The sequence below is a fragment of the Ctenopharyngodon idella genome, chromosome 5 (genome assembly GCF_019924925.1).
Source record: "Ctenopharyngodon idella isolate HZGC_01 chromosome 5, HZGC01, whole genome shotgun sequence".
Classification (NCBI taxonomy): Eukaryota; Metazoa; Chordata; class Actinopteri; order Cypriniformes; family Xenocyprididae; genus Ctenopharyngodon; species Ctenopharyngodon idella.
The window spans coordinates 32,906,954-32,933,580 of NC_067224.1; the positions used below are offsets into that span (position 1 = coordinate 32,906,954).

Genomic DNA, 26,627 nt, shown 5'->3' on the forward strand with positions numbered 1-26,627 from the left:
CACTGAAGGCTCCCCTGACCTACATCTTCCTGGTTTTTCATAATGAGCATGAATGAGTGGTAATGCAAGGATGATTTTAGCTCTGCCCTTTAAATGACTGTAAGATGTAATGATCAAACCTACATTTACTGCTGTAAATGTTTTTACTGCTTGATTTTTCCATTTTTTATATGACTACTTTTACACATTGTCTCTAAATTCTCATTTTCATGTGTTTTGGTAATGTTTTTTTTTTATTATTATTATTTACATTGTTATGTGTACAGGCCAGTAAACTGAAAGCCAGACTGCAGGAGTTGGAGACGCTGCTCAGCAGTTATGACTGTAATAGACACAGCAGACAGTATCGTGGGCGCCAGCAGCACAGGCACCAACATAATGGCCTGGACAATCACATACAGAAGGACCAGGTTGAAGACTATCTGCCCAATGCCCTGGAGGACCTCCTTGCTATTCAAGGTGAAAAGACTTAAGGGATAGTTCACCCAAAAATGAAAATTGTGTCATCATTTACTCACCCTCAAGTTGTTCCAAACATGTTTTAATTTCTTTCTTCTGCTGAACTAATTCATACAGGTTTGAACCAACTTGAGGGTGAGTAAAAGATGACAGAATTTTCACTTTTGAGTGAACTATCCCTATAACCTCTTTCGTCCTGAGAATACATTTTAAATGGCATTAAATAGTAAAATACCATAATTCAGTTTCTCTAAGGGAACTATTGAACTATTCTAATAATATACTATAACACACAGGACCGTTCAAAAGGGGTCAGTAAGATTTTTTAGAAAATAAACTAAACTTTTATTCAGAAAAGATGGATTAAACTGATCAATGGTGATTTACAGTGATACAAAAAAGTGTACATTTCAAATAAATGCTGTTCTTTGGATCTTTCCGTTTATCAAAGAATCCTAAAAGCATATTAAGCAGCACAACTGTTTACAACATTGAAAGTAAAATGTTTCTTGAGCACCAAATCAGCATATTAGAATGATTTCTGAAAGATCATGTGACACTGAAGTTTAAAAAAAGAAAAAGAAAATAGAAATTTAAAATAGATTTTAAATTGTAACAATATTTCACAATATTGTTTTTACTGTATTTCTGATCAAATAGCATAAGAGACTTCTTTCGAAAATCTTACCGATCCCAAACTTTTGAACGGTAATGTAAATCTAAAACAAATTTGTCCAGTATGGTTTGGACAGTCACAGTTTAACCGGGAACATATCAACAAAGTGAGATTTTATTGTTGTATGCACATGTAAATTTGTGCCTTGTTTCAGCTTTGTTGCTTCTGCCAGTGACAGTCGTTTTGTTGGAAACTCACTGCCGATGCAACACTGATGTTCTGATGTTTGATGTTCTGATGCAGAGGCTCGTGAGGCCTTCATTAAGCAGTTCTCACAGCTGGAAACATCTGCCCAGACCTTACAGCTGCAGCTGCGTAGCATTGCAACAGCGCTAAACTGCAATTTGACAGACAGTGGAAAAGAATCAGAGGAAGGAAAGATTCTAAAGGGTGAAAATGAGTGTCAAGAGCTTGTTGACACTTTATCCAAAGCTCTAAATATGCAGGACCAGCTTCAGAAGATGACTCTTGACCTTAACAGCATGGTGAGTCTGCACAGATCAATTAAATGAGTGTCTAATCCATCTGACCAGAGAACATGTCTTAATGGAGGCTTTTTATGTCTCTGTGCTTCTCTTCAAACATCTTATTCTCAGGTAATCCCTTCAGTAATCCCTAAAGAACCAAACAAATGGAATGTCATAGTGAACGAATCTGAGGTGCTAGTGAAAAGGTTAGCAGAAATATTGACTTCAAATCTGTCTTAATGTAGGTTCAATTTTTAGATGTGACTTCTGCAAACATGGTTTATAATGTTTTCTTTTAACAGTCACAAAGAGATGGCAGCTCATATAGAGCAGACAGCAGAAGAGGCCTTTAAAATGGCTAACAGAACCTATTCACAGCTGATAGCTCTACTAGAAGACAACTCCACAGAGTCTCATGTACTGGATCTCACAGAGAAGTGAGTTACATTATGTTTGTGTCTGTATTCATCAAGCGCATTTTGCGGTTCTTTGGGTATTGGCCCTTAATAACTTATTTTAAATGTCACTCTCTATCTATTTTTGTCTGAAAGGCTAGAGGAGATGCAGCAGTTGAAGGAGAATCTGACTCTTGAGGTTAATGAGACTTTAGTGACACACCTGTCACTTCAGAAGCACAACTCTGAGATAGCCGCCATTTTAGAGAACATCACCGCTTCACTATCAGAACTACGCAGAACGGATGGCAATTTCACCCTGACAGTGGAGGAGTCCAATATAGCATCTTTCTCACAGATGCTTAATCAAACAGATGTCACAGCAACCCAGTATCCTGAGCTCACAGAGGTTTGTCCATGTAGTCTCGATGGAGACTGCTATTGATGCCAAAGGGTTAGTTTACCCAAGAATGAAAATTCTGCCAATTACTTACCCTCATGTCGTTCGAAACCTCTAAAGGTGATGATACACGTGACAACTTTTTGAGCAATGTTGCTGGGCAATGTTGCCGTCAATGGGCAACCTGATGAGACGCAGGGCAACTAATTAGGGCAACGGACAGTTGGCAGCAACTAATCAGAGAGGAGCAAATCTATTGCCAACCCAATAAATACTTCATTATAAACACTTGTTAGGCACTTTATTTCAACTTTTCAAATGTTTTCATCGTTTTTATTAAACATAAATGCCTTTCCGATCTGATTTGAGATAGGAAAAGGGAGAAGAGTGAGTTTGGCAAAAGGCAGATTCGAACCCACGTCGATCACGTCAAAAGCTACATTCACGTGCCATACGCCCTACAGCCTATATGCCACTACAGACGTTAAACAGAACACGTCTTTTTAGTATTTAACTGAAAACATTCAAAGGTTAAATTACAGCCAACGCACATTAAATTGGACACCTGTTGGTATTTTAAGCATTAAATGAGGTAAATTCCCTGTTTTGGGTTGACACATGACAACTTACCAGTGTAAAAAGATAAAAGTTCACTCTCCTTTTCTTCGCTCCACTGCCGCTGAGAGGCCGCCATCTTGTTTGAATTTTTTCTGAAATCTCCAAGCCGGCCACGTGATCGGCTGCTAGCATTCTGATTGTTGGTCAACGTGCATGTATTTTTATTAAATAATTAAAATCTCATATGTTTAGAGTTGATTTTTGGAAAATCATAAATTAGTGAACAACAGAACAACACTAGTGCTTTGTCATAACAAACATGACACCACAACATGACAAACGGCAATAGTCTTCAGAAGCATTCATAAACATTATTATATGGTCTAACTGTGTGTTATCTAAGGAAAATAAGTGATCTTTGCCTAATCTAAGGAATCATATTTAAATGTTCTTGTGTCTTTTAATGCTATATATATAAAAAATCAAAAGATCGTTGTCCATTGTTTGTATGTTTTGTTGTAAAATACTTTGATTTTGCTGTGAAACTAGCCAGTGATGCTGATATGACAAAAATATATATTTTTTAAATAGTGCACTGAGTCTGAAAGTCATGTGTATATATGAATGATGTGAATATATTCTTTTCAGAGCGAGGACCTCCTGAACAGGACAACTGAGTTGGAAATTTCTGTTCAGTCCAAAGAGCATATGGTAAATAAGACCAAAGGGGAAATTCAGCCTCACATGGACAGTGCTGAAAAACACCTGAAAACTGTTCAAGAGCTCAAAGAGGTAAAGCCTTGCTGCACTAACAATGAAGTATAAAAAAATGTCCTAGTAATTAGAGGTCTAGCAGTTCTTTCATCCTGTGAATTTTAGCACCTCCTGCCAGTCAGCCTGGTGGGAAATGTTAAAGCATGAGAGAAAAAACAACAGGGATGTGTTTTCAGCTCAAAGCAAATTCAAATGTGACAATTTCTTGCCAAAAGACAGTGTAATGAGATGCATATTTTGTCTTTTTATCTGAAGCTGATGGCTGTGGCTGAGGGATTTAAGGTGTCAGCCGTCTCCTCTGTGGTGACAGGAAAAGAGGTTGAGGCGGAGATCCTATCTCTACAGAAGGATCTGGAAGGTAACCGTTTCTGCTTTATACTTCTTTCATATTTTCACTGTTAATACATGGACTCCTTTTTTCAAAGTATGAAATTTGACAGAAGTAAATGTTTAAGTTGTATATTATTATAAACCATTCTGCCAATTGAGTTAATTGAGATTAAAGTTAAGCATTTATAATGAACAAATGAGAGAAATTTTGAGGTATAAAGACTAATATGGTAGAGTTGAGGACTGAGAAATACAGCAGTAGTAAGGCGTACACTGCCGTTCAAAAGTTTAGGTTTTTTTTTTTTTTTTTTGAAAGACATTATTATTATTGACATAATTTATAAGCATTAAATTGATCAAAAGTGACAGTAAAAGCATTTATAATGTCACACAAGATTTCTATTTCAAATAAATGCTGTTCTTTTGAACTTTCTATTCATCAAAGAATCCAGATCCTGATAATGTATCATAGTTGTTGCAAAGATATTAAAGCAGCAATCTGTTTTCATCATTGATAATAATAATAAATATTTCTTGAGCATCAAATCAGCATATTAGAATGATTTCTGAAGGATCATGTGACACTGAAGACTGGAGGAATGGCTGCTGAAAATTCAGCTTCGCCACCACAGGAATAAATGACATTTCAAAATATGTTAAAATCGAACACAGTTATTCTCAATTGTAATAATATTTCACAATATTACTATTTTACTGTATTTGTGATCAAATAAATGATGCCTCAGTGAACAAGGAGAGTTGAGACTTCTTTTTACATTACAAAATCCTACCAAACTAGAACATATGAAGATGTTATAATCATGTACTTACATTTTAATAATGTTCTCTGCTGTAGACATGGAACAAGACTGGCCTCAACTGCCTACACTCATCAAAGGGTATCTGAAGAGAGAGAAGATGCTGAAAGAAAAGACCCTGGTGGACGTGAAAAAAAAACTTGATCAGACCGAGATCAAACCTGCAGTGGAGAATGCTACTGCTGCAAGAAGCACAGCTAAACAAGCCAAAGAGTCTTCAGATGCAGTGGCTAAAGTAGGATATGCTGAAGTACACATGCATCCAACAAACACTTAAACGGTTATATTTGTCAGTCATGTTTAGCTAAAGTCTGTCCAAATGACAAACAAGCAAGAAAGGCATTCAGTCAAAGTATTAGTTGGTAATATTTTCATTCCGTTAATCACACTGTGGTTATAGAAGTTTATAATTAATATATATATATATACACACACACACACACACACACACACATATAGAATGTGTATAATAGCACTCTGAAAGGCAATTTAATCAAATCAAGTCCCTAAATCCCAAAATGTGTATAAACACTGCATTGCCTCGAGGAGCCTGTACTGAAACAAAAACTGATGGGAACTGAAAGACCTGTTATGCTTTTATTCATGACAGGGTGCCAAAGCATCTCTGACACAGGGGAAACGGGCAAAACATGCATCTGGACAGTTGCGTTCAGCTGTGGACACCACCCTGGAGCAGTTGACTGAGCTGGAAAGCCAAGCTGCGCAGAAACAGCAAACCATGGAGGCAGAGGAGGTAAACAATTTGGCTTTAACTTGATAGTGGAATTGCCAATGTTTGTCCAGTTGGCTAGAACCTCAATGTCATTATTATTAGAACAAGGACTTCTGCCAGACATTCAGTATCACCGGTCTGTTTAGGGGGTTTGAGACACTGCAGTACATGTACCAGAGAAAAACATAAAAGTATTAAACACGATATTGATATTGACCGAGGAGGTTGTATTTGCATTGCCATGATGTTGATGTGCCATTTCTCCTCAGGACATGCTTTCTTCAAGGAGTATGATAAACAACATGGAGACAGCCAAGAGTCAGCTACAGTCCTTTACAAACACACTAACTCTGCTTCTTAAACAACTGGGTAAATTCACAATCCTATTTTATTTTTTTATTTTTTAATGTTTTTATCCTCGCAACCCTACATACAGGCTGTTTTGGAGGATGAATTTTATTTTATTTGTTTTGTTTGTTTGTTTTTTTGTTATTATTTTATTTTATTTTATTTTATTTTATTTTATTCCCATAACCCTATATAGGGAAAGCTGTTTGAAGGATGGATTTTGTGTTTTGTTTTGTTTTTTGCTTTGTTCTGCTTTGCTTTATTTTATTTTCAATGTGCTTTTTATTTATATATTTTGTTTTGCTTTGCTTTGTTTTGTTTTATATCTTCATTTTTATTTTTTTATTATTTTTTTTTTTCTAAAAAGATGAAGAAGGTAATCTTCCAATAAATGAATAATCTCAAAATCTTACTCTTCTCCCATTTCTGTTGGCAGAAGCTAATGTAGTGCTGGAGAACTATGACCATATCCTGAATGAGACGGCAACCCGTCTTCATGTTCTCCGGGGTGCCGTGGAGAGTCCCTCTCTCACCGGAAAGATCCAGAGGCTTCAGAGTGCTGCACACGATCAAGAGAAACAGCTGCAAAATCTCAAACAGAACCTGCAGGACATACAAGAAGAAAGAGACAGTCTGACTGACATCGCCCAAAACTTGCCCAAAACATGCCCACAAAAAGGGCACTGAGCTGGTGTGAGGAAGAAGTCTATAAGTTATCTAGTCTTTTAGAGGGACATTGAGGTAGCTCAAGTTAGTTAGTCATCTAAATCAAGGAAAGCAATAGAAATCAAGGAAAGGAACAACCCTCTACATTACTCTTTCATCTGTGTCTGTTATAAAAGCAAACCTGAACATATAGATATCACATTAAAATGTAAATTCTTTATAAACATTAATTTGTTGTGAAGACAGAGTGACTTTATTTACTTATTTACTTTATCAGTAAACAGTCCAAAATGCAGGTGATGGCATTTATACACTAGCACTTTGAATTTAAATCATCAGTAGTCAAGCATAATGCCAGCGTGATCAATATCGTGCTTCTATATAGAATAACATTGACATTAGGCTTGAATATTGATGTTTTGCAGACTTTAAGGAATGATATTATGAAGTTTGCATGCAATGTACTGTAGTAATATGCAATTTTCCCATATATTAACCTACATTAACTAATGGGCATTCCTGTAAAGATATGGTCCTTTTTTTGGCCACTTGGGGGAGCCATCCACACAAATTAATCTGTTTGTGCTGCACACGAGTTTGAAAACTGAAAATTTGTTTTTAAAGCCAGTAAATCAAGATCAAATAAACATTGTGTGTCATGCTGCTTTCAGTACATTGAACATCATTGTGTTTACTTGTGAGTCTGTTGACATGCAACTTATTACTTATTTAATATCTAACATGGCATATTAAATATTTATTTTTGTGCTTATTATCCATCTGTTCATAAATTCTAGTTACAAAAGGAAATGGCTATGAATAGCTACAATTTTCCATTATTTGGAATATATTATCAACATGGAGCCTGCGTGGCTATTGTTTGCTTACTATCATTTTTGTTGTATTGTGGCTTATTGTATTAGCTGCTTCCTGTGAAGACTGAGCTTTTCATCTCTTATCTGACCCATTGACTGAGCTAATACCATTTAACTGTTCTTAACCCCATTGAACCAAAGACTATGGACACTTTACTTATCTTCTATTTCAATACAAAGGGAGCTATTTATGTCAAAAACAGAAAACCATACTTAACAGTTCACACTATAACACACATCCATACTGCATCACAAAATCAAACCTGCGTTCATAACTACTGTCATATCTGTACAGATAATTAGTACAGATAATTATTAGTGATCAGTTACAGAGCTACATGTTTAATGTTGATACACAAGTTAGGTTTTTAACACAAAATACAATACTTAAAGCTGTTGAGAACAGCTATCGAACCCAATGTGGTAGGTAGCTATCAAAGGCAAATTGTTGGAAGCAATAATATTAAAATCTGTCTGATGAAACCCACCCTGGTAACAGTAATTGCATGAAATCAAATGTTTCTGACTACAGGTCAGAGCAAAGATAAAATCACATATATACAGTCAAACCAAAATGTATTCAGACACCTTGAACATTTCATTCATTATTACAGTTTATTCATTATAGTTTAAAAAAAAATGGTAATAAAATATGACAAGATCTCAGAGTTAAACTCTCAGAAAAAAAAAAATAATCTTAATTATGTCAGATAACACTTAAGCAAAACATGGTCAGGTCAAAGTGTCTGAATAATTTTTGGTTCCAAATTTTTATCAATTTTACTGGTAGTCCACTGTATGAAGAATTTTTGGGTATAATATGTCACAGTTTACTTTATTTTGCTATCCTCACTTACATAAATGAACTATATAGTGCACCCACTATTAAAAATATATAAAAAATGTCTGAATAATTTTTGGTTTGTCTATAAGCTGAGAGTTAAAAATAGAGAAAGAGAAAGATAGGAGAAAAGAAAAATACTATAAATATGCATTTTAACAAAAGCGTGAAAGTAAAAAAAAAGTGCAATATTTGCAGCTATTCAATACGATATTTGAAAATTTACTTAATACAAAAGTACTGTATTTACTATATAGTGGAGCTGAGCACGGCAGAAATGCCTGAAACCATTTGTTTTGTATTAAAAAATAAAATAAAATATACTTTTTTAAATAAATAAAATGTATGATTATATACCAGGTTGGCTGGTCTTCCAGCCTGGTCATAGCTGGTTTTAGAGGGGTTTTTTTGCCATTTTAGATGGTCAGGCTGGGAGACCATCTGACCAACTAGCTAAAACCAGCTGAACACCATCTTGGCCAGGCTAGGAGACCAGTTTAAACCAGCTAAGACCAGCCAACCATTTTAGGGGGGTTTCAGATTATTATTATTATATACATTTAAAGTGATAAAACAGTAGCTTGATAGCGAAACGTGTAATCTATATATATAATGAAATAATATTGGGGGTGGTTATACCGGTGCTTCCCTGTTCAGTCATTTCAGCCTGCATTACCTCTCTTCACCACACGATGGCGTTTGTAGCTGCATTCCTGGCGGCCAGTGAGCACATCACAGGGAGACCTGCGCGGCTGCGCCTCTAACCAGCGTGAGATTCCCTCTCTCCCGCATAACCGACACGAGCGGTCATCTATCACCAGTGTCTCTCCTCTCTCTACCTTCACTACCACCTCTCGACCATACCAGCATGCCTTCCAACCTGGATTTACAAGGTATACCGTTGTCGCAAATCTGTTTGTTGTAAACTGAAGCTTTATTCACCGTTGTACGGATGAAGCCTGTTTTTGTTCTGTGCGCGTGTGTGTGCGTCGCTAGCGGCCGATTGTCCTTATCTCATGTCTGCAAGTGCACCAGACAACCTGGATAAAACATCCAGGCGTGTGTATAACGGTCGCTATGTCTCATTTTTCAGGCGGGAAAGCCTTCGGGTTGCTCAAAGCTCAGCAGAGGGAGAAGCTGGAAGAAGTCAATAAGGTAAATAAGCTAACGTTGATGGATTATTTTTTGTTTCAAAGCGAGATTATTGAACCGCCTCCATTCACTCTTGTGTTCCCAACCGCTTTGTCTGTAAATATTAGTAGGGTTTTTAATTTTACTTCCCTTCTTCATCGTGGTCTCGTTGATGTTAAATGTTATTTTGGACAGCAGTGGAATTGTTTAAGCTCGATTTTACAGCAGCATGACCTAATTTAGTTAGACAGCTCGACCACATTAAGCCGCAGATCATTTCACAATCCAGAGCAAGGCTGTGTCTCAAAACCTACTGAGCTGCCTACGGGGTTTTAATAGCATATTATTGCTGCTGCACGCACGAGACTGTGAAAATGATAAAAATCGCTGTGTTGGAAGGCAGTTAATTAGGATTTGAAAGCCCTGTTCAACCCGCGTATGAGTCATCCACAGCTGCGTTAAATGCTCAAGGTTTCCCCTAACAGTTTGGCCGTCTGCCATTGGTCGGACAAACAGATAACTTATGCTGCCTTCACGTGCTTTAGGAATTATTGTAAATACGAGTTTCCCAGGTAAAAACTTGAATGCGATGAACTCGTAATCACGATTTAAGAAGTGGGAATTATCAAATTTTCGATAGCACATGAAGGCAGCATTACACCAAAACTCACGCCACTGGTTGAACCAGTGTTGGGCGGGGCCTGGATGTTCAAACATGGTTGTTTTTTGGGGAGTCAACAAACAAATAGGTACTATAAGCATATTAAAAGTATTTTAATGTCACCATGAAAAGAAAATTGACAATTCATATTTTTCATGTAAAATTGCATTATCTATTAGAAATGATTTATCCACGTACATCATTATTATTATTTTTTTATTTGTGTGCCCCCGTAATCTTTAATCAAAATAACTTCCCTTCCTCTTGCAACAACATCTCTTCTCTGATGACATGTTTACCAGTACGAAGGCGGGACAACCTGTCACTCACTTCAGATCGGAGCAGTAAGAAACCCCAACGATCCAATCAATCCCTAATAGACAAAATCAAGTCCCGTCCTATATTTTCTTGTTCCAGAAGCAGTTTCATTTGAATATACGTCACAATAAGGAAGAAAAGACCATTGCACCTTCCATTTTATGCAGACTTTAACATGGGGGAAAAAAAAGACTTAACCTTTAAGTAAAAGAGGTGACCTGGTCTTGGGCGTTTTAAACAATCCCAGACCTTTATGAAAATCCCAAGAGGCTTATTTTCTTGACCCATGTTATTTTAAAGCTAATATTTAAAATCAGCCCTCTTTGAAGTGATAAGAGGCAGTGTGTCCCCCCGCAGCCGGCTGTCTCTGTACTCTCAGACGGGAAACAGGTGTCTGTGATCCAGCATGAATGGACCCATTATGTGGGCGAGAAATGGAGGAGTGGGCAGCAGTGGCATTTGAGCTGCAGTCTCAGTGGCTGTTCTCTCTCTCTCATGTGGACTGCGGCTGGTGGTGGGAGTGACAGCTTGGTTTGGTCACATGGACATTTAGAAATGATGAGAAAATCAGGTCATGTTATGGCGTACCAGTACTGACAATCCGGAGCGCTTACCTGCACATATCGCAGAGGTGAATCTCTGGAAATGGGTCAAGAGCATGTTACATTTCACATAATATGGTAAATTATAGTCATAATGCATTTGAAGTCAATTTAGCACAATTAAGTTTTTTTTTTTTTTTTTAATTGTTACATTGTTTTCATGACATTTCAGCAAGTCAGTATGAAATGGAAATTCACTATTTGTTTTCTAAATGCATTTTATTGATCTTACTGTAAGGATTTATCCATGAATATGGTTCTTTTTATATATTTTTTATGGCAGTAATTCTTTATCAAAATGTCATAACTTGATCTTCTGGTGAAACAAACAGACTTTTCTGTTATGTATGGCAGACTTCTACAATCATTTGGTCTGCTTAAACCCCTCCCTTTTCTTACAATCACCCTAAAGCTCACATTCAGATCTGCCTCCATCCAATCAACAACCGATGAAACCAAGTACCCTCCCTAAATTATGGTATAGCATATTATGTGCTTAATATTAAATAACATATTTGTATTTTCTTTATACAATAATGACAGTTATCTGGTTGCTTGCCTATTGGTAATAATAAATTAAGGGAAATGTGCTTAATTGTTATGAAAATAATGCAGAAAGTTTTAGCAACACTAAAATAAGTTTCCATTTCTTTCTGTAAAATATAGGCTAATTTTTTTTATGTGTTCTTGACAGAAAGAATACTTGTGTGGTATTATTACCACAAAAAAAAAAAAAAAAGGTGTGGTATTACATTGGAAAATGAATCTGATGTGTAATTTTTGCATGTTTTGTTTGCCTCAGTCAGAGATGTTTAGGGCTGTCGCAATAATCACATTATTGTAATACTGCGATACTGACAAGCCAGCCACAGAGGATGGCAAGCAACCACAGCTGTCTGGTTTTTTCTATTTTTTTCGTGAGGCTATGCCCTTCTTGTTTTATACCTCATGCAGTTGTATTAAATGTTAAATAAGTTAATAATGATAACAAGAGTAATTTTTGTTCTGCATACTGGCTCTTTTTTTACTTAAATAAGACTTTGTTACTATTGTGATTCATACAGAGGCTCATGTAGATTTGCACTAAATGGACAGAAAGAAAGATGGAGAGAGATCGACTGTGCTCGTGTCTGTCCTTCTTCAGGTCAAGTCACATATTCATGAAAACAATTGTTCACCATGTCCAAAAAGGAAAGCGATATATTTGTCGCAGCATCTTTTTTTAATGTTTAAGGGTGTTTCCAATTAATGGCGCCAGCGCTGGTCAATGCTTGAATCAATGCCATTGGTCTCTATGAAGTGAAGCATCAGCGTTATCCCAGCAACGCTTTGCTCGTCAATTGAGCCTTGTAAAGTGGCACTCAAAGTTAAAATAATTACAACATCTTGTTTCATTTATGAATGAAATGCGTTTTTGAACGTATTAGTTGAATAGATGGTTTAATGACTCACTCATAGACAGTCCCTTGCAGCCACCATTTTTGACAGCCTGTCAAAAATGCGCAGAGACAAATCTCAGTGCTGATACTGGTAAAATATCAGCAGTCTTAGCCTCTCGTCCAGTCAGATTCGAGGATCAGAACTAATTGTTATACAGATAACAATAGCCCAATGATGAGTCTATTTTCAGGTTTATGTTGTGACCCTTATTTTGACATTTTGTTCTGTTTCCTTAAGTTCCTGTTTCCCTGCTCTGTTTAGTTTCAGTTCCATTGGTTACTGACTATGTCCTCATTTGTTTCTAGTTGCATGTTAGTTTCACCTGTGTCTAGTTTAGTTTCCTTTTGCTCTACACCTATAGCCCTGTGTTTCAGTTGTTCTTGGTCAGTTCTCGTTTATGCGTTTGTGATTTTGCGTATTCTCTTGAGTGTTCGTTCAGATTGTTTGGATGGTTATTAAAGTCTGTTTTGTTTTTGTATCTCATTTGTCTTTGTGCTTGCTGACCACATCGTTACACTTATTTATATAGGGAAAAATGGCGATAATATTGCGATATTGAGCCACTCAGAATCACCCCAAGGGAAATTCTGTCACTGGGACAGCCCTAGATGTGTTGATGCTTAATCTAATAAGAGCACTGTAGTGACTGTGAGATGCTGCAGACCAGTGAAAAGCAAACAGTGTGTGTATCTAATGAAACAAACTCAGTTTCGAGTTTTGGTGTGAAGGAATATTGATGTGTAGTCGTGACTGAGGTAGAAGCTATTTCATCTCTCAGCGTGACTCAGAGGGCTAAGTCTCACAGCATAGTTTTCATCATACTGATGAGTCATAATTAAATGTTCAAGGTTTCCTGGTGCTCCTCGGGCACATATAGATCCACACACAGATCCACACACATGCTGTTTGCTTTTACAGCGCATTCCTTCACTTAGTCAGCAGCATCTCATGCCAACCATAATTAAAATCCACTCACAAACACACCCAGACGCACTGTGTAATCGCCCCAATACACACACACATTATGCTTCACTGATAGTGAAGTCTCATATGACACATGTGGATCTTTGATTTATGGGCCTCAGTCAGAGTCTTGTCATGTCATAGATCATTAACAAAGATTTTAGAATTAAACAGCAAGTGTTGTGTTGTTCTGTACTGTTCAGTGTTCCCGATAAGGACTTTGGAAGCCCTTTTTGTTTTGCTGTTTACACTAGCTAGTTGCCTGCGTTTATGAAGCATGCTTATCCTCCGACTGGCACCAATTCTCTACGATTTCTTACAATTAAGGCCCCGATATTCTCATGGCAGTGAGTAAGTTCGAAATACTAGAACAGCGACATACTATTAGCGAACACTGCATACTTTCCTCTCAATTAGAGAATAAACACACAACTAAAATGATAGTGGTGAGAAAACAGCAGTTAAGAAAGCATCTGTTCATAGCAATGCGGACATGTTTTAGCTCTGCAATTCGACACTCCTGTCAAAACAGATCGCATTTACTTTCTACTATAAAGCAGCTCTTCAGTGTGTTCATGTCTGATCTCGACAAACTGAACAGAAGAAATGATTTCCACATCAGAGAAGGTGGAGCCTCAGAGCACGCCTACCCATTACGTAATTGCCACTTATAGTGGTAGTTTGAAGGTGTTTACAAGCCGGAGTGAGCTTTTCTGGAATGATGGCTTTGGAAAGCTGTTTTGAACTCCCAAAATGAACTTTGTTTTGGCCTGATTATGTTCGAAATGATATTGCACCAGTTCATTCTTCGATTTAGTTGGGGGGCCACAAACGGAAAGGCATCCCACAAAGCCTAGGCATATCAGAGAATTGTCTGAAAATGTTAATAAAATCTGAATGAATTTCTATGGGTAATGGCTCTAAAATATTTAACCAGCTTGTTCTTTAAAAAGTTCTTAGATAGTTCTAAAGACTGAAAAGGTCATTCAGGTTCATTGTCTGAAAGTTACAGGGAACTTTTGTAATTCACTTATTAGGGGCTTTCGCACTGGGTGGATATAGGAACTAAGTTATAGGAACTAACCACTAGGCCAGTCCCCCAAGAACTAAATTTTCCTGGTTGCATTTGCACCGCCAGTTAGAACTTTGAAGGGACGCAAGCCGTTGCTTATGTCCTGCTGCTCTGGTTGTTGTGCAGGACTTTTTTGACTGCAATGAGAACAGCTTAGCCAGAGCCTGAGCACACAGTGCTCACATTCTCTGTCTTCAATAGTTTACAATCTGTTTAACAGTCCTATCTTATATGTTATTGGATACAACTGTTAAACAAAGAAAGTAAACGGTTCAAGTATTATGGCGTTTGCCATGTAGTTGATGCCCAGTGACGCTAGCTGAGCAGAAATGCATAATCATGTGTATGTAATCATCCATCACCATGTTCATGGAGCAAATATATAGGCTATATATTGCATTAAGCGCATCAGCACACTCGTACCTCACTGGTAGTTCCTATTGTGCTGGGTTAGACCCTACTCTGAAGTAAAACTAATTATGTTCCCCTCCAAAAGTCATTCCTAGATCTAAAATCATTCCCATTTCCTGTGGTACAAACACGCCAAAAAGCGGATACTACCACCATTAGTTATAGGAACTATGAAGAAGTTTCTCTGGTGCAAAAGCTCCTAATGAAATGATCAATTGTTTTAAATGTAGCCGCAGACATATATGGGTTTTATACATGACAATATATGGCTGTCTTTATGTTTTATTTGGGTGATTATATTTGGGTGTCCATGAAAAAGCACCGTCCTAGAAAATAAAACTACATGGTGGAGAATCGGCGCTCTGCTCACTCTCTGGGCTTCTGGCATGAGGAAGAACAACCATAATCATTTATAATCATTTATCCACCCGGTCTGTTCCAGTTAGAGATCATGCTCTCTCTTTCATTCTCTCTATTTGCAGGAGTTTATGGAAGATCAGAAGTACCGGGATGAGGAGGATTTACAAGAGAAGTTGGATTCTTTTAAAAGTAAGAGTTCCAAACTAAAGGATAGTTGAAATATTTTAAACACATTCTCTCCAGCGTTTATATGCACACGTTTAGGTCTGTGTGTTTGTGGTGTGAATGCTAAGAGAGTTTGTGTGGGTGTTTGCGCATGTGTGATTGACTTGCTTTCTCCATATGGTCTAGCAGGAATGTTCTGGTCTTGCCCCCTTGTTGTTGTTTTAGCGCTAAGGGTTTTGGACATGTGCTTCTTGTGGGAGGGGAGAATAACGGTTTGTGTGTGTGTGTGGGAAAGGACAACTGGAATGTAAACGAACAGTCCTCTGAGCCTTTTGGTCAAAGCTTAAATGTGGTTTTGCTTTTCTCTGTGAAAACCCTCATGCACACTTCAGCCACCTGAATTCTGAAGTCATCTTCCTGCTCTTTCTAATGTTTGAAGTAAATATTGACCCCATTTACTGTTTTGATACAAGTTCCAAGTAGTGTTTTTCCAAGTAAAAAATGTGTTTGGAAAAGATGGAAAAAGATGCTTGGAAAAAAATGTATGTTTGTGTATATACATATAAGCGTGCAGAACTCTAAAGGGAGTGGTGAACAAAAACTCTTGTTTTGAGCGGTGTTGAGCAGACACCTCTGATTGGCCACTGCGTTCACACACTCAACAGATATGTCTGATTGGCTACAATGATCAATGCTTAAAAAAACATTGTAAATCGAAACCTTTGACGCATTTCACAGATCGCTTGCGCAGATACACACAGGAGCATTTGAAAGCAGCCGGCTCTCAGCGGGTACTCTTTTGCACCTCGCTTTTAAATCGCTACTTTGAAAGCGAAAGTAAAACACGCACGGCCGGGCATTCATAACGGTGCAGAGCAGAACAAGTGTTTTCAATTAATTCATATGGAAGTTGAGCTTCCATAGGAATGAACTGAAAATGGTCCAAGCCAGTAGACACGCACCGAATGAATGCCCGTGTGGCCGTGCGCAATTTACTTTAACTTTCAAATTACTGCCAATTCGAGGGCGGCATTGTTTGAATGGTGGGTTATTATTCTTAATTAAAACACAACAACTAGAAAAACAGCTAATCTTTTGCAGGTTCCCTATTAGCATGGGGTTTAAATCCAAAATATTGCAAAAATCTTCTGCCATTATCTTGTCAGTCAGCTCCTCACTTTCGTAATGAATAAAAATCTGACTCCTGCTGCTGATCTGTGCGGCGACTCTCATTTGACTCACGCTGCATTGAGCAGATGCGTTAAGTTTTTAATTGCAGTGTCTGTTTTCTATTAAAAAAAAATCAAAACAACGGTTGGGGCCGGTGCCGCGGTGGGCAAGTGATGTAGCCGTTGTTGCAGCTGAACACCGGTAACACCGTCAACACCAGCCTATTGGGTACCGAATATACCTGGTACTCTATACTACCGGAACTGCAGAAATGCTGGTGTCACATTTTAAAATATCAGTATCTACTTGGTACAGAAGTACCGGTACTTAGCAGATGTCACTACGATTAATACAAATCTCTAAACTCTATTTAATTTCTTCTATTTTTACATTTGGACACCTTTGCCGTCATCTAATGCTCACTAATAGAAAGCACTAATACTTAAATGAATATCCACTTTCGTACTGTACATTATAATGTGATGCTTAAATTCAGGCTGACATCATGAAATCCTCTTACTTTTCAACCCCTCCCCACTAACCACCTGTCTCCATTTTGCTGCGTAATGCCCACTCCTGCTCTACTTTTTCTCCCCTTTCTCTCTCTCATTCCTGTTTCAGTCAGAAATACGTCAGATTACAGAATAAAATGTGTTGCAAAGCATGTTTCATGTTGACTTTAGACCCAAGGGACTCTAAATTATTTACTACCAGCCGTCCACAGTGTGTACATTTGGGTTTGTGGGCCATTATCAAGAGGGAGTGATCAGGTTAAAGGAGTTAAGTGGCTCTAAATGTTACAATGATTTCTTGTTAAACAGAGTAAAAAAAAACAGAGGGAAGGAAAGGACAGAACAGAAGTCAGGCACAATGGACAGGAGTAGTGCTCAACCCTTGAGATTGCTCTTGACACTGTTGAAATGAAGGTGCACGCTCTCCCACACACACAGTCGGAGCACTTGCCGCAGTGTTTGACCCACTAATGTCAGTGTGTGTATGCTGCTGCCCTATATCCAGAAATGAAATGAGAGAGTTTGGTGAAAAGAATACAGTTGAGAATAAGAGGGGACACTATCCAAAAAAAGAACCATTTAGAGAGATAGTGATTCAGTGAGTGAAAATTGTGAGTTACATTTAGGCAGCGTCAGTGCATTTCGATAAACGACCTCTCTTGCCAGCTCTGTTTCACACGCACTCATTCAGCTCGGGGCTGAACAGGCTGCGTTTGTGTTCATAGGGGGCCATTGTAACCCTCTCCTTCCCATCAGCCTCCTCTCACGGTGACTCCGTTACACTTTCAATGCGTCCACTCCAACAGAAGCCTCATTGTGAGATTGAAACAACACAGAATGAGAGAGATCGAGGGGAGAGAGAGGAAAAATTCTAGAACTAGAATAATCTAGCAAAATCAAATAGGACAAGGATTCAAATCTGGTACTAGCTGTCCTCATTTACAGATATAGCTAGCCATCCTTTGTGAAATAGGCCTCATTACGATTAAAAATGCAGGGCTTTCCAAACTTCCTCTCTGTTGTTTCCCTCTGAACCGCAGCGGTCACATGCTTGACCTCTAGATGCTGCCACTGTCAGATGCTGCTGGAGGTTGTGTGTGTGTGTTTATGCTTTGTACATTTGCATTGTTCTTGCTGACCTATTAAAAATGTCGCTTGTTTTTTTTTTTTTTTTTCCCAATCCACAGATAAATATGCAGAGTTTGACCTGAACGATCAGGGGGAGATCGGTAAGTTTGTGTGTCTGTGTGCATGTGTAGTTAAGACTGTGAGTGTTAGTGAGGAAGGCCTCTTTTGTCATGCCCACAACACGATACCATGCTTGACAGATGGGAAACATGAGAACTAACCTGTAACCAACTTAAAAGTCACTGTAATAATATTCAGGAACACCATATGAAAAGATTCATTTTAATTTTTGACTGGCAGTTCACACTTTAGTCTTACAATTTGAATATTTTTCTGTTTCTTTACATTAAATTTCATTATTCCAAAAGTTTTAAGAGCTGAATGCTTACTTTAAATCATCCTGGGGTCCTTAGAACCATCCTGAGAACCAGTGCTCTAAAAGAGTCATTGTAGAACGTGTAGAACATGTTTCAGTTTCATTGTCAAAACAACATGAAATAAAGACTGAGCAAGAAAATCAAGAGAATCAACTGGCAACACACTAAGTGCTTGCATTTATGTATTTGCGTAAAGTGTTATGGTCTTATTGAGCATGATTCATCAGTGAATGTTATTTTGAATTTTTCATCTAAATGTAAACAACTAAAACATCTAATACAACTTTGTGGATGATGTAACCACAATGTAATGTAGGTGGGGATAAATAACATTAACAATATTACTAATACAATATTTAGTAACATATATTAATATATGATAAATAATAACATAGCTTAAGCTCACTAGTACTGCTCACGCAGTAAAATCTTCAAACAAATTGAAGTCCTGTCCTATTTTCTGCTACTTTTTCACTCAGAAATGCATTTCTATGCAAATGACAGGCTTGCCCACATCAGATGTTGGAGGAAAGTGGCATAGGCTTGTAAATCTAAACAGCTGAAGTTTGTGCCACAGAGATGAGGGCACTTCAGTGGATTATTCATAGTATACTTGCACAAATGTGTGGTTTGTGATAGCAAGTATGTTTATATGAGTGAGAGGCGTACTGTATAATGTCGGACACAAAAATTTAATGTACAATGAGGATAAAATAAGTCTTTGAAATCTTTCCACTAATGCAAATGATGTGGGCAGATGAACAGTGACAGCTCTGTGTAGCTCTACTTACTATTATGAGCTCTGTGGCTGTTTTACACACCCAGCACAGATCACACATATGTGTTGTTGTCTTCAGGATGCTATCACGTGTTCATTGCTAAAGTTTAAAGTTTGCATTTCTGTGAGTGTTAGAGTTGTGCCAAACTATATAATCTGTTTTAAAGGATTGGTTCATTTCAGAATTAAAATTTACTCACCCCAATGTCATCCAAGATGTTTATATCTTTCTTTCTTCAGTCAGAAAGATATTGTACTTTTTTAGGCCCAATATAGGTCCAAATTGCAGTTTCAGTGCAGCTTCAAAGGGCTCTACACGATCCCAGCCGAGAAATAAGGGTCTTTATTTTCTAAAAGAAAAAAAAAATGTATATACTTTTTAACCACAAATGCTCCTTTTGCACTAGCTCTGCGATGTGCCACGCATTACGTAATCATGTTGGAAAGGTCATGCGTGACGTAGACCAAAGTACCGCAGTAGGGCGGTACTTCAGTGCCTCATTTCATCAGAAGCACAACTTCATTTTGTACTATAAAGCGGCTATCCAGTGTGTTTATGTTTTCACCCGCGGAGATCTTACCTCAACGAATTCAACACGCGAAATCAGTCAGAAAAGGGTTCCATGCGAAAGAAGGCGGAGCCTCAGCGCACACCTCCTATTACGTTATCGTCACGGACCAATGGAAGTACGAAGGTGTTTTGCAGCTGGGGCGAACTTTTCCTGAAAGTTTGTTTTGGCAAGCTGCTTCGAACTTCCAAAAAGAGCACAAAACAAACTTCATTTTGGCCTGATTTTGTTTGAAATGACGTCACATCAGTTCGCTCTTCGATTTCATTTGAAGTATATTCCTCGGCTGGGATCGTGTAGAGCCCCTTGAAGCTGCATTGAAACTGCAATTTGGACCTTCAACCCATTGTACCCCAGTGAAGACCACTATATGGAGAAAGATCCTGGAATGTTTTCCTTTCTTTTCAACTGAAGAAAGACGTAAATATCTTGGATGACATAGGAGTGAGTAAATTATCAGGAAATTTGAATTCTGAAGTGAACTTATCCTTTAAGTAAACCTTGTATAAATAGGATGATCTCTTTCTTAGAGGACAACTTTTTTTTAAAGTTAGACTATTTTTAACTTGATACCACACTTAACAAAATCTTAACTCAACAGCCAAAGACATCCATCTGCATGTGTACATGGGCTGTGCAGTCATTCAAAAGGGTTAATGACAGATATTCAACAAATATATGGGCTAAATAATGACCTCATTAATTGACTCGTTCATTGATGGACAACTCGTCAGCCATCCCATCTTTATTAGCTATCTATCTGTCAAGCTGTAAAAGTGGGTATGTAGTAGATCTCTGTTGGTATGATGAAAGTGTTTGTGTGATGGCTGTATGTTTCCTTTGCAGACATGATGGGCATGAAGCGAATGATGGAGAAGTTGGGTGTGCCAAAGACTCATCTGGAGATGAAGAAAATGATCTCAGAGGTGACGGGGGGCTGCAGTGACACCATCAACTACAGGGACTTTGTGAAAATGATGCTTGGCAAGCGATCAGCTGTTCTCAAACTGTAAGTGTGTGTTTAAACATGTTTCTGTGATTCTTTATGCATGTTCTCTCTCTATCTTGTTTTTAATTTTGGCAAATGCCATTATGCTGAATTGTCGGACTATCTCCTGCTTTGACTGAATCCAGCTATTTTTAGATATGTCGACGTGTGTGTGTTTAATCTTGTCAGCACATCCTGTGCAGGATCGGCATATCTGTGCCATTATCTCTCAGTGGGAGAGGGATCTGCTGTGACAGGTGATGTCATCACCATGAGACACTAGGGATTGGATCAATACCAGAAATTTGGCTTTGGTACAGTACAAGCCTCTGGTACCTCAGTATCAATACTAAATCGATACCGAAGGATATAAATAAATGGCCTTGAGTGACTGATAAAATTAAACTGTGGCTGTCAATTATCGATATTGGAATTATCAAATGAAATGGGGAAAAAAAAAAAATGTTTTGGTGGTCTTGTGTTGACAAATTAATCTTTTGTTAAAAAACGTTCTGTCATGCTGTCTGAACTGTGCAGCGCATTGTCACCTAGGTCAGTCATTGAAGTTAGGCTTATATTTTGTGACAGTATCTTTTGTTTGTTTTTGTTTTATATTGTTTAAGGGGGGGGGGGGGGGGTATCAAGGTAACAAGGTATCATCAAGTACATGGTCTCATTTGATAGAAAACCTTTACAATTTTGAAGAAAACATATTTGATCATATTTGGAGGTTCTTGTGTTACAACACTGCTGAGAAAACCCCAGAAAAAAGTGATGCAATTTAATGATTTATTTTGTTATTCATGCTTGATCTGTTTTACTAACATATGTTACATGTGTAAACACCAAAAAGCATTAAAAATATTTATAATTACATAGAAGTAACAAGTAATAAGATGGTGCATAGTAAATAAATGGCGCATGGTTAAATTCGATTCAATTCAAAAAGCTTTATTGTCTATGATACATTTTACGATTTATCAAGACTTTTCAATCTGAGCGATCAATCCAATCCAAGTGCTTTCCAGCTGTAAAACAGTATCCGATTGGTCTCCGTCATACCTACCATACCCGAGATCCAGTTTCCATTGGTTGAACTTTTAAATGACGTTGGAAAACACTGCGTCATGATCGCGACACGATCAGATCCTGGAAGTCCTTTAGCTTTAGGATTTCCTTTTTTTATACAGTAACATTTGTGTGCACACACACATATGCATCTTTTTGGGCGGGGTAGGAAATACAGCAATCCCTAATTCTGGCTGTTAATGACACAAGTGTGAATGTTGTCCAATTTGGCACGGGTACCCCTGAACACCTCCCTATTCTCAGTGGAAGTGATAAGCAAAACCTTCAGCTTCCTGTTTTCCGTTCCCTTTTTGCCTTTTTTGTGAAAGACATGGCTGTGGTTTTAAAAGAAAATTAGGTTTTCTGTGACAAACACTAGTTTGTGCCAAGTTTGATGATTCATTGAAACCATTTTAAGCTGTTTTTCACAAGGCTTTTTAGTGGACACACAGACTAGAGTTTTGAAGTCTCTAACACACAACTATTCACATTTGAGAATCACAGTACAGAACATTCTGGCTGAACAGCCATTGACCTCCAAGTGTATGTTGGATCACAAGTAAATGCTTGTAGCAGAGTGAAAGGGAACAGATATGATTGCGGTAACGAGTGAAGATATGGTGGAGAATGTGGGCATCATTTAGCAGGTGGTACAGTTAGGAAAACACAAAGGAATCCTGTATGAAACATTAAGATGTTATAAGTCCCTAGATTTGATTCAGGTTTGTTGTTTTTTTTTAGCTATTGTATAGTGCACCAGGCGGAAGTTGGTATGTGTGACCATTTCGAAAAGTTATTGCACATATTTCTTCGGTAAACTGCACAATTTGTGGTACGGTTTCTGCCCGTAACTCTGTCGCAAGTTGTTCAAATCCCATATTCTACACATTTTGAATGGGCAATTTGTGACTAGCTGTTAGTTGACTTAAGTTGGGCTTGTTAAGGGCTTATGAGAGATTTGTCAAGGTTTACCTGAAACAGAAAGTCGCATGGTCTGAATAGATCAGTCAGCAGTTCTTCGCCGTCACTGTCACCCTCTGTTCTCTCTTTTATCTGAAATCTCCAAGACACCAAGGTTTTGTCTGATTCAGCCTTTGTGGTTCCACAAGCTAGTCCAATTTCTTTTCTCTTACAGAGCACTTATGCTATCTCTAGCTTTCTTTACGAATCTAGTTGTTTTGCTCAGTGGGAAGCTGGAATTGATTATAGCCAGTGTTGACACTGATTGGACACCACAACGCATTTTAACTCCCTGTGTGGTGTTCTTAAATACCTATAGTTGGACATAGAAGCCTTGTGTGCCTAACATGCATGTTCATGTTATATATGTTGACCTCTGTAATATAATATTTTATATTTATAAATAAAACATTTGATCTAAATTACAGTTATTTTGCTTATTTTTTTAATTTATTTTTTTCAGGAAAACTAATATAATTTTTTGTTCATTAATATTTTGATTATTATTTAAAATTTTGAGGGGATTTTATGGTACTATGCAATATTTATACAATTTTTAATAGCTATTTTTCCCAATTGAAAAAATAAAATATATTCCTTTTCAAATATATTTTTAAATAATTTTTCAATGAAAGCAGTATTCCATGTTAAAATAGAGACAATGCGTTTAAAATCCAATTTTTTTAAGGTAGATTAGTGCCATCTGGTGGGAGTAAAAAAAGAAAAACCAGTGTAATGCTGTGGTGTAACCACCAAAAGATTCTCTTAGTTTTCGTTTTTTTTTTTTTTTTTTTGTATTTCCCATTTATTTTTTGTCTATCATTTTTGACCGCGTAGGAGCAAAGTGTGACTATTTTTTTCGCCCCTTTAACATATCCGAATCATGATCATTCCCATTCCGATAAAGCAAAAAAAAAAAATTACATTTCAAAAAGGAAAATTTTTCGGCCGTTTTCGACCCAAGAGGACCAAAGGGTTAAACTTTAAAAGGGTTAAAGCACATAAAAATACTTGCAAAGCTAATGGCTTAAATATTTTACCATAAATGTTTCTAATATTTTGACATTTGATTTTCCACTTTAAATGAAGTTTTTTTTCTAGTTACTTCTAGGTGCCAAGAGGAGGGTTTTTTTTTTTTTTTTTTTTTTTTTCCTCATTATGTCTACACCCCTGTTCTGGAATATTTTAGATCTGATGGTTGAAATGGAATTACTTTGGCTTGATTTTACTGATATCAAATTTCCTCTCTTCTCTCATACAGGGTTATGATGTTTGAAGACAAAGCTAATGGGACCAGTGGTAAACCTGATGGACCCCCACCCAAACGTGACATCACCAGCCTACCATAGAGTGGTGTGGAGATGGATTTGATTGGCGTCCCTGCATTTGCAAATCCCGCCCATTTACCATTAGGTGCTAGGTTTCTATAGCCTTACCTAGAATCTTTTTGCCAAGATCCAGGGAAATCTTAGTTCATAGATGGACAAAATGAAGGACAAAAAAAGTGAAAAGATGTCTATATATTTGCTGTGAAGAAGTCAAAGCGCAAAGTAGCTTTTTATAAGTAAACAAATGTATATATTTATATGAAAAGGGTGTTTTTGAATAGTGTTTACAAGCACAAATCCTGTGGGTGAAGTACTAGTGAAGTTTAGTGTATAACACTGAAAGTGTACTAAGTATAGTGTGTATGGGATGACAATTTTAGCTTGCAAGATAGATTTTAAGAATTAAGATTGAGAATTAAGATTTTTCGTCTTCCCCAAAATGTGTGCTTGTTTTTTTATTTCAATATGTTCATGTTTTGCCAGTTCAGTCGTATCTGCATTTTGGTAACTCTGCTCAATTTGTCCTATAGTGTGACATTGTAGATGTGTGAGAGGCTCTCTTAAGATTCAGTTAGTGCTCAGCCATGAAACTGCTTTCCAAGGCACAGGAAGTGAGAATGCTGGGATTTGAGTGAGGGAGAAGGCAAAAAGGGAAGACCGTTCATTCCTTAAACTTTGTTTGCTCATTCTGCTCATCCCTTTTTCACTCTCCACACAGTCTTCAAACTCTCTGTTTCTTGTCATCCTGTTTGTGCGTATCCAATGACTGTAATCTGTAACATTATACTGTATAAGCACATTATCAGTCAAGTACACACATATTGTGCAGACATGCTTTGAATCACACTTTTAGGCAAGCTTTTATAAATTCTCCTGCTTAAATTGGGAATGATGTTGTCGGAAGGATGTGTCACTGATCGCAGCTTTTTAGATCTGTAGGAGGGTTGGTTTTAGTCACTATAGCCGATTAGTTTGAAACCACTCTTTCCAAGTGCCTCACTCAGTTTGATGTAGCAGAGGTTTTGAGTGAAGATTGAGTGAAGCATCTTTGAAATGGATTTTGTTTGTGTGTGTGGTGTGCTTGGAATTTATATTCTGCTGAGTCGTTTTTTGAGACATTCCAAGAATGTCGTTGTGTGGTGTAGTCCTTGGAAATGTTGTCATGTTTTTAACCCAAGCAAAATGTGTTGTGCAGCTCTGATGCAAATATTCCAGTAGTGCTTTTGTCCTCTATTTTATTTTCCACTGGCCTCATCAAGTTTTCTTTGTATAAGATGTGTTATGTAAGGCAAGCAAAATGATTTCAAGAGGTTTTTTGTTTTTGTTTTCTTTTAATTAAGATGAAGACATAACAGATCAGTCAACAGTAGCAGGTGTGGCTTTCACTTCCATTTCAGATTTTATCTGCAAACAAAGCAACTCTTTATTTGTCTCTGTCACATATTTTATAGGGTTTTTTCTGTGCCTCTGTTCAAATTTATCTCAATGACATTTTTATTTTCCTCAAATCAGTGAAGTGTGAATTGATGGCTGCACTGTATTGCTATTTGTTAGATTGTGCATTTTTAATGAGTTATTAATAGTTTTATGTCAGCATATTAATTAGCAGGGGCATTTGTAAACTAGAATTTTTTTTTTTTTTTTTTTTTTTTTTGCAAACACCAAAGGAAGTAAATATCCTACTGTTACACCTGAACTAATAGTGGAGCTCTTTTCTTTGTCTCGCTCTCTCTTTGTGTGAGTGTGTGTGTGTGAGAGTGTGTGTGTGTGAGACACATCAGGACACAAATTTGTATAATGACATGGGTATGTCAGGTATTACAAGGAGAGGGTGACTTATGAGGACATTACCCCATTTTTCAAAAGGCTTATAAATCATACAGAATGAGTTTAAATGAGAAAGTAAAAAATTTTCACACAGGTGCAGTTTTCTGTGATGGATAGGTTTAGGTGTAGGGTTGGTGTAGGGCGATAGAAAATACAATTTGTACAGTATAAAAACCATATTACACCTATGGAATATCCCCACAATCCACAAAAACAAACGTGTGTGTGTGTGTGTGTGTGTGTGTGTGTGTGTGTAAAAATGTTCCCCAATTGTGCAAAATGTGACACAATCTCCTTTTGTAGTCATTAAGGGATGTCTTCATTTAGGGAAAATTAGGTTTGCTCTTATTTTTCATAATAGTAAAGTTGCAAGTTTTCTTTTAGGGTTAAAGTGTAGTCTAATAATTATGATTATGATAAGCGAGTCTCTTTTGAGTGTGTGTGTGCGCACACAAACCA

General features: G+C 37.4%; 2 protein-coding genes across 3 annotated transcripts in view; both read left to right on the forward strand.

Annotated features, from left to right (window-relative positions):
- lamc3 (laminin, gamma 3) overlaps positions 1–7,309 on the forward strand; it is a 77,735-nt gene extending 70,426 nt beyond the window's left edge. For both annotated transcript variants that reach the window (XM_051895076.1, XM_051895077.1), the window contains 11 exons: positions 267–459; positions 1,379–1,620; positions 1,732–1,808; positions 1,905–2,039; positions 2,154–2,406; positions 3,604–3,747; positions 3,985–4,087; positions 4,916–5,112; positions 5,488–5,631; positions 5,880–5,979; positions 6,395–7,309. In XM_051895076.1, the coding sequence (XP_051751036.1) occupies positions 267–459; positions 1,379–1,620; positions 1,732–1,808; positions 1,905–2,039; positions 2,154–2,406; positions 3,604–3,747; positions 3,985–4,087; positions 4,916–5,112; positions 5,488–5,631; positions 5,880–5,979; positions 6,395–6,645 (1,839 nt within the window). In that variant the 3' untranslated portion in view covers positions 6,646–7,309. The remainder of the gene's footprint in view (positions 1–266; positions 460–1,378; positions 1,621–1,731; positions 1,809–1,904; positions 2,040–2,153; positions 2,407–3,603; positions 3,748–3,984; positions 4,088–4,915; positions 5,113–5,487; positions 5,632–5,879; positions 5,980–6,394) is intronic.
- A 1,706-nt stretch (positions 7,310–9,015) lies between these two features.
- Positions 9,016–26,037, forward strand: aif1l (allograft inflammatory factor 1-like). The gene is made up of 6 exons (XM_051894120.1): positions 9,016–9,233; positions 9,434–9,495; positions 15,421–15,487; positions 18,333–18,374; positions 20,844–21,006; positions 24,275–26,037. Exons 1-6 carry the CDS (start codon positions 9,209–9,211, stop codon positions 24,360–24,362), a joined length of 447 nt encoding a protein of 148 aa, XP_051750080.1. The 5' UTR covers positions 9,016–9,208; the 3' UTR covers positions 24,363–26,037.
- The last annotated feature ends 590 nt before the right edge of the window (positions 26,038–26,627 follow it).

Coding starts and splice junctions, on each gene's coding strand:
- aif1l (XM_051894120.1), top strand. CDS start 9,209: ATGCCTTCCAACCTGGATTTACAAG. Junction 9,234..9,433: donor TTCCAACCTGGATTTACAAG/GTATACCGTTGT, acceptor CTCATTTTTCAG/GCGGGAAAGCCTTCGGGTTG. Junction 18,375..20,843: donor GAACGATCAGGGGGAGATCG/GTAAGTTTGTGT, acceptor TTTCCTTTGCAG/ACATGATGGGCATGAAGCGA.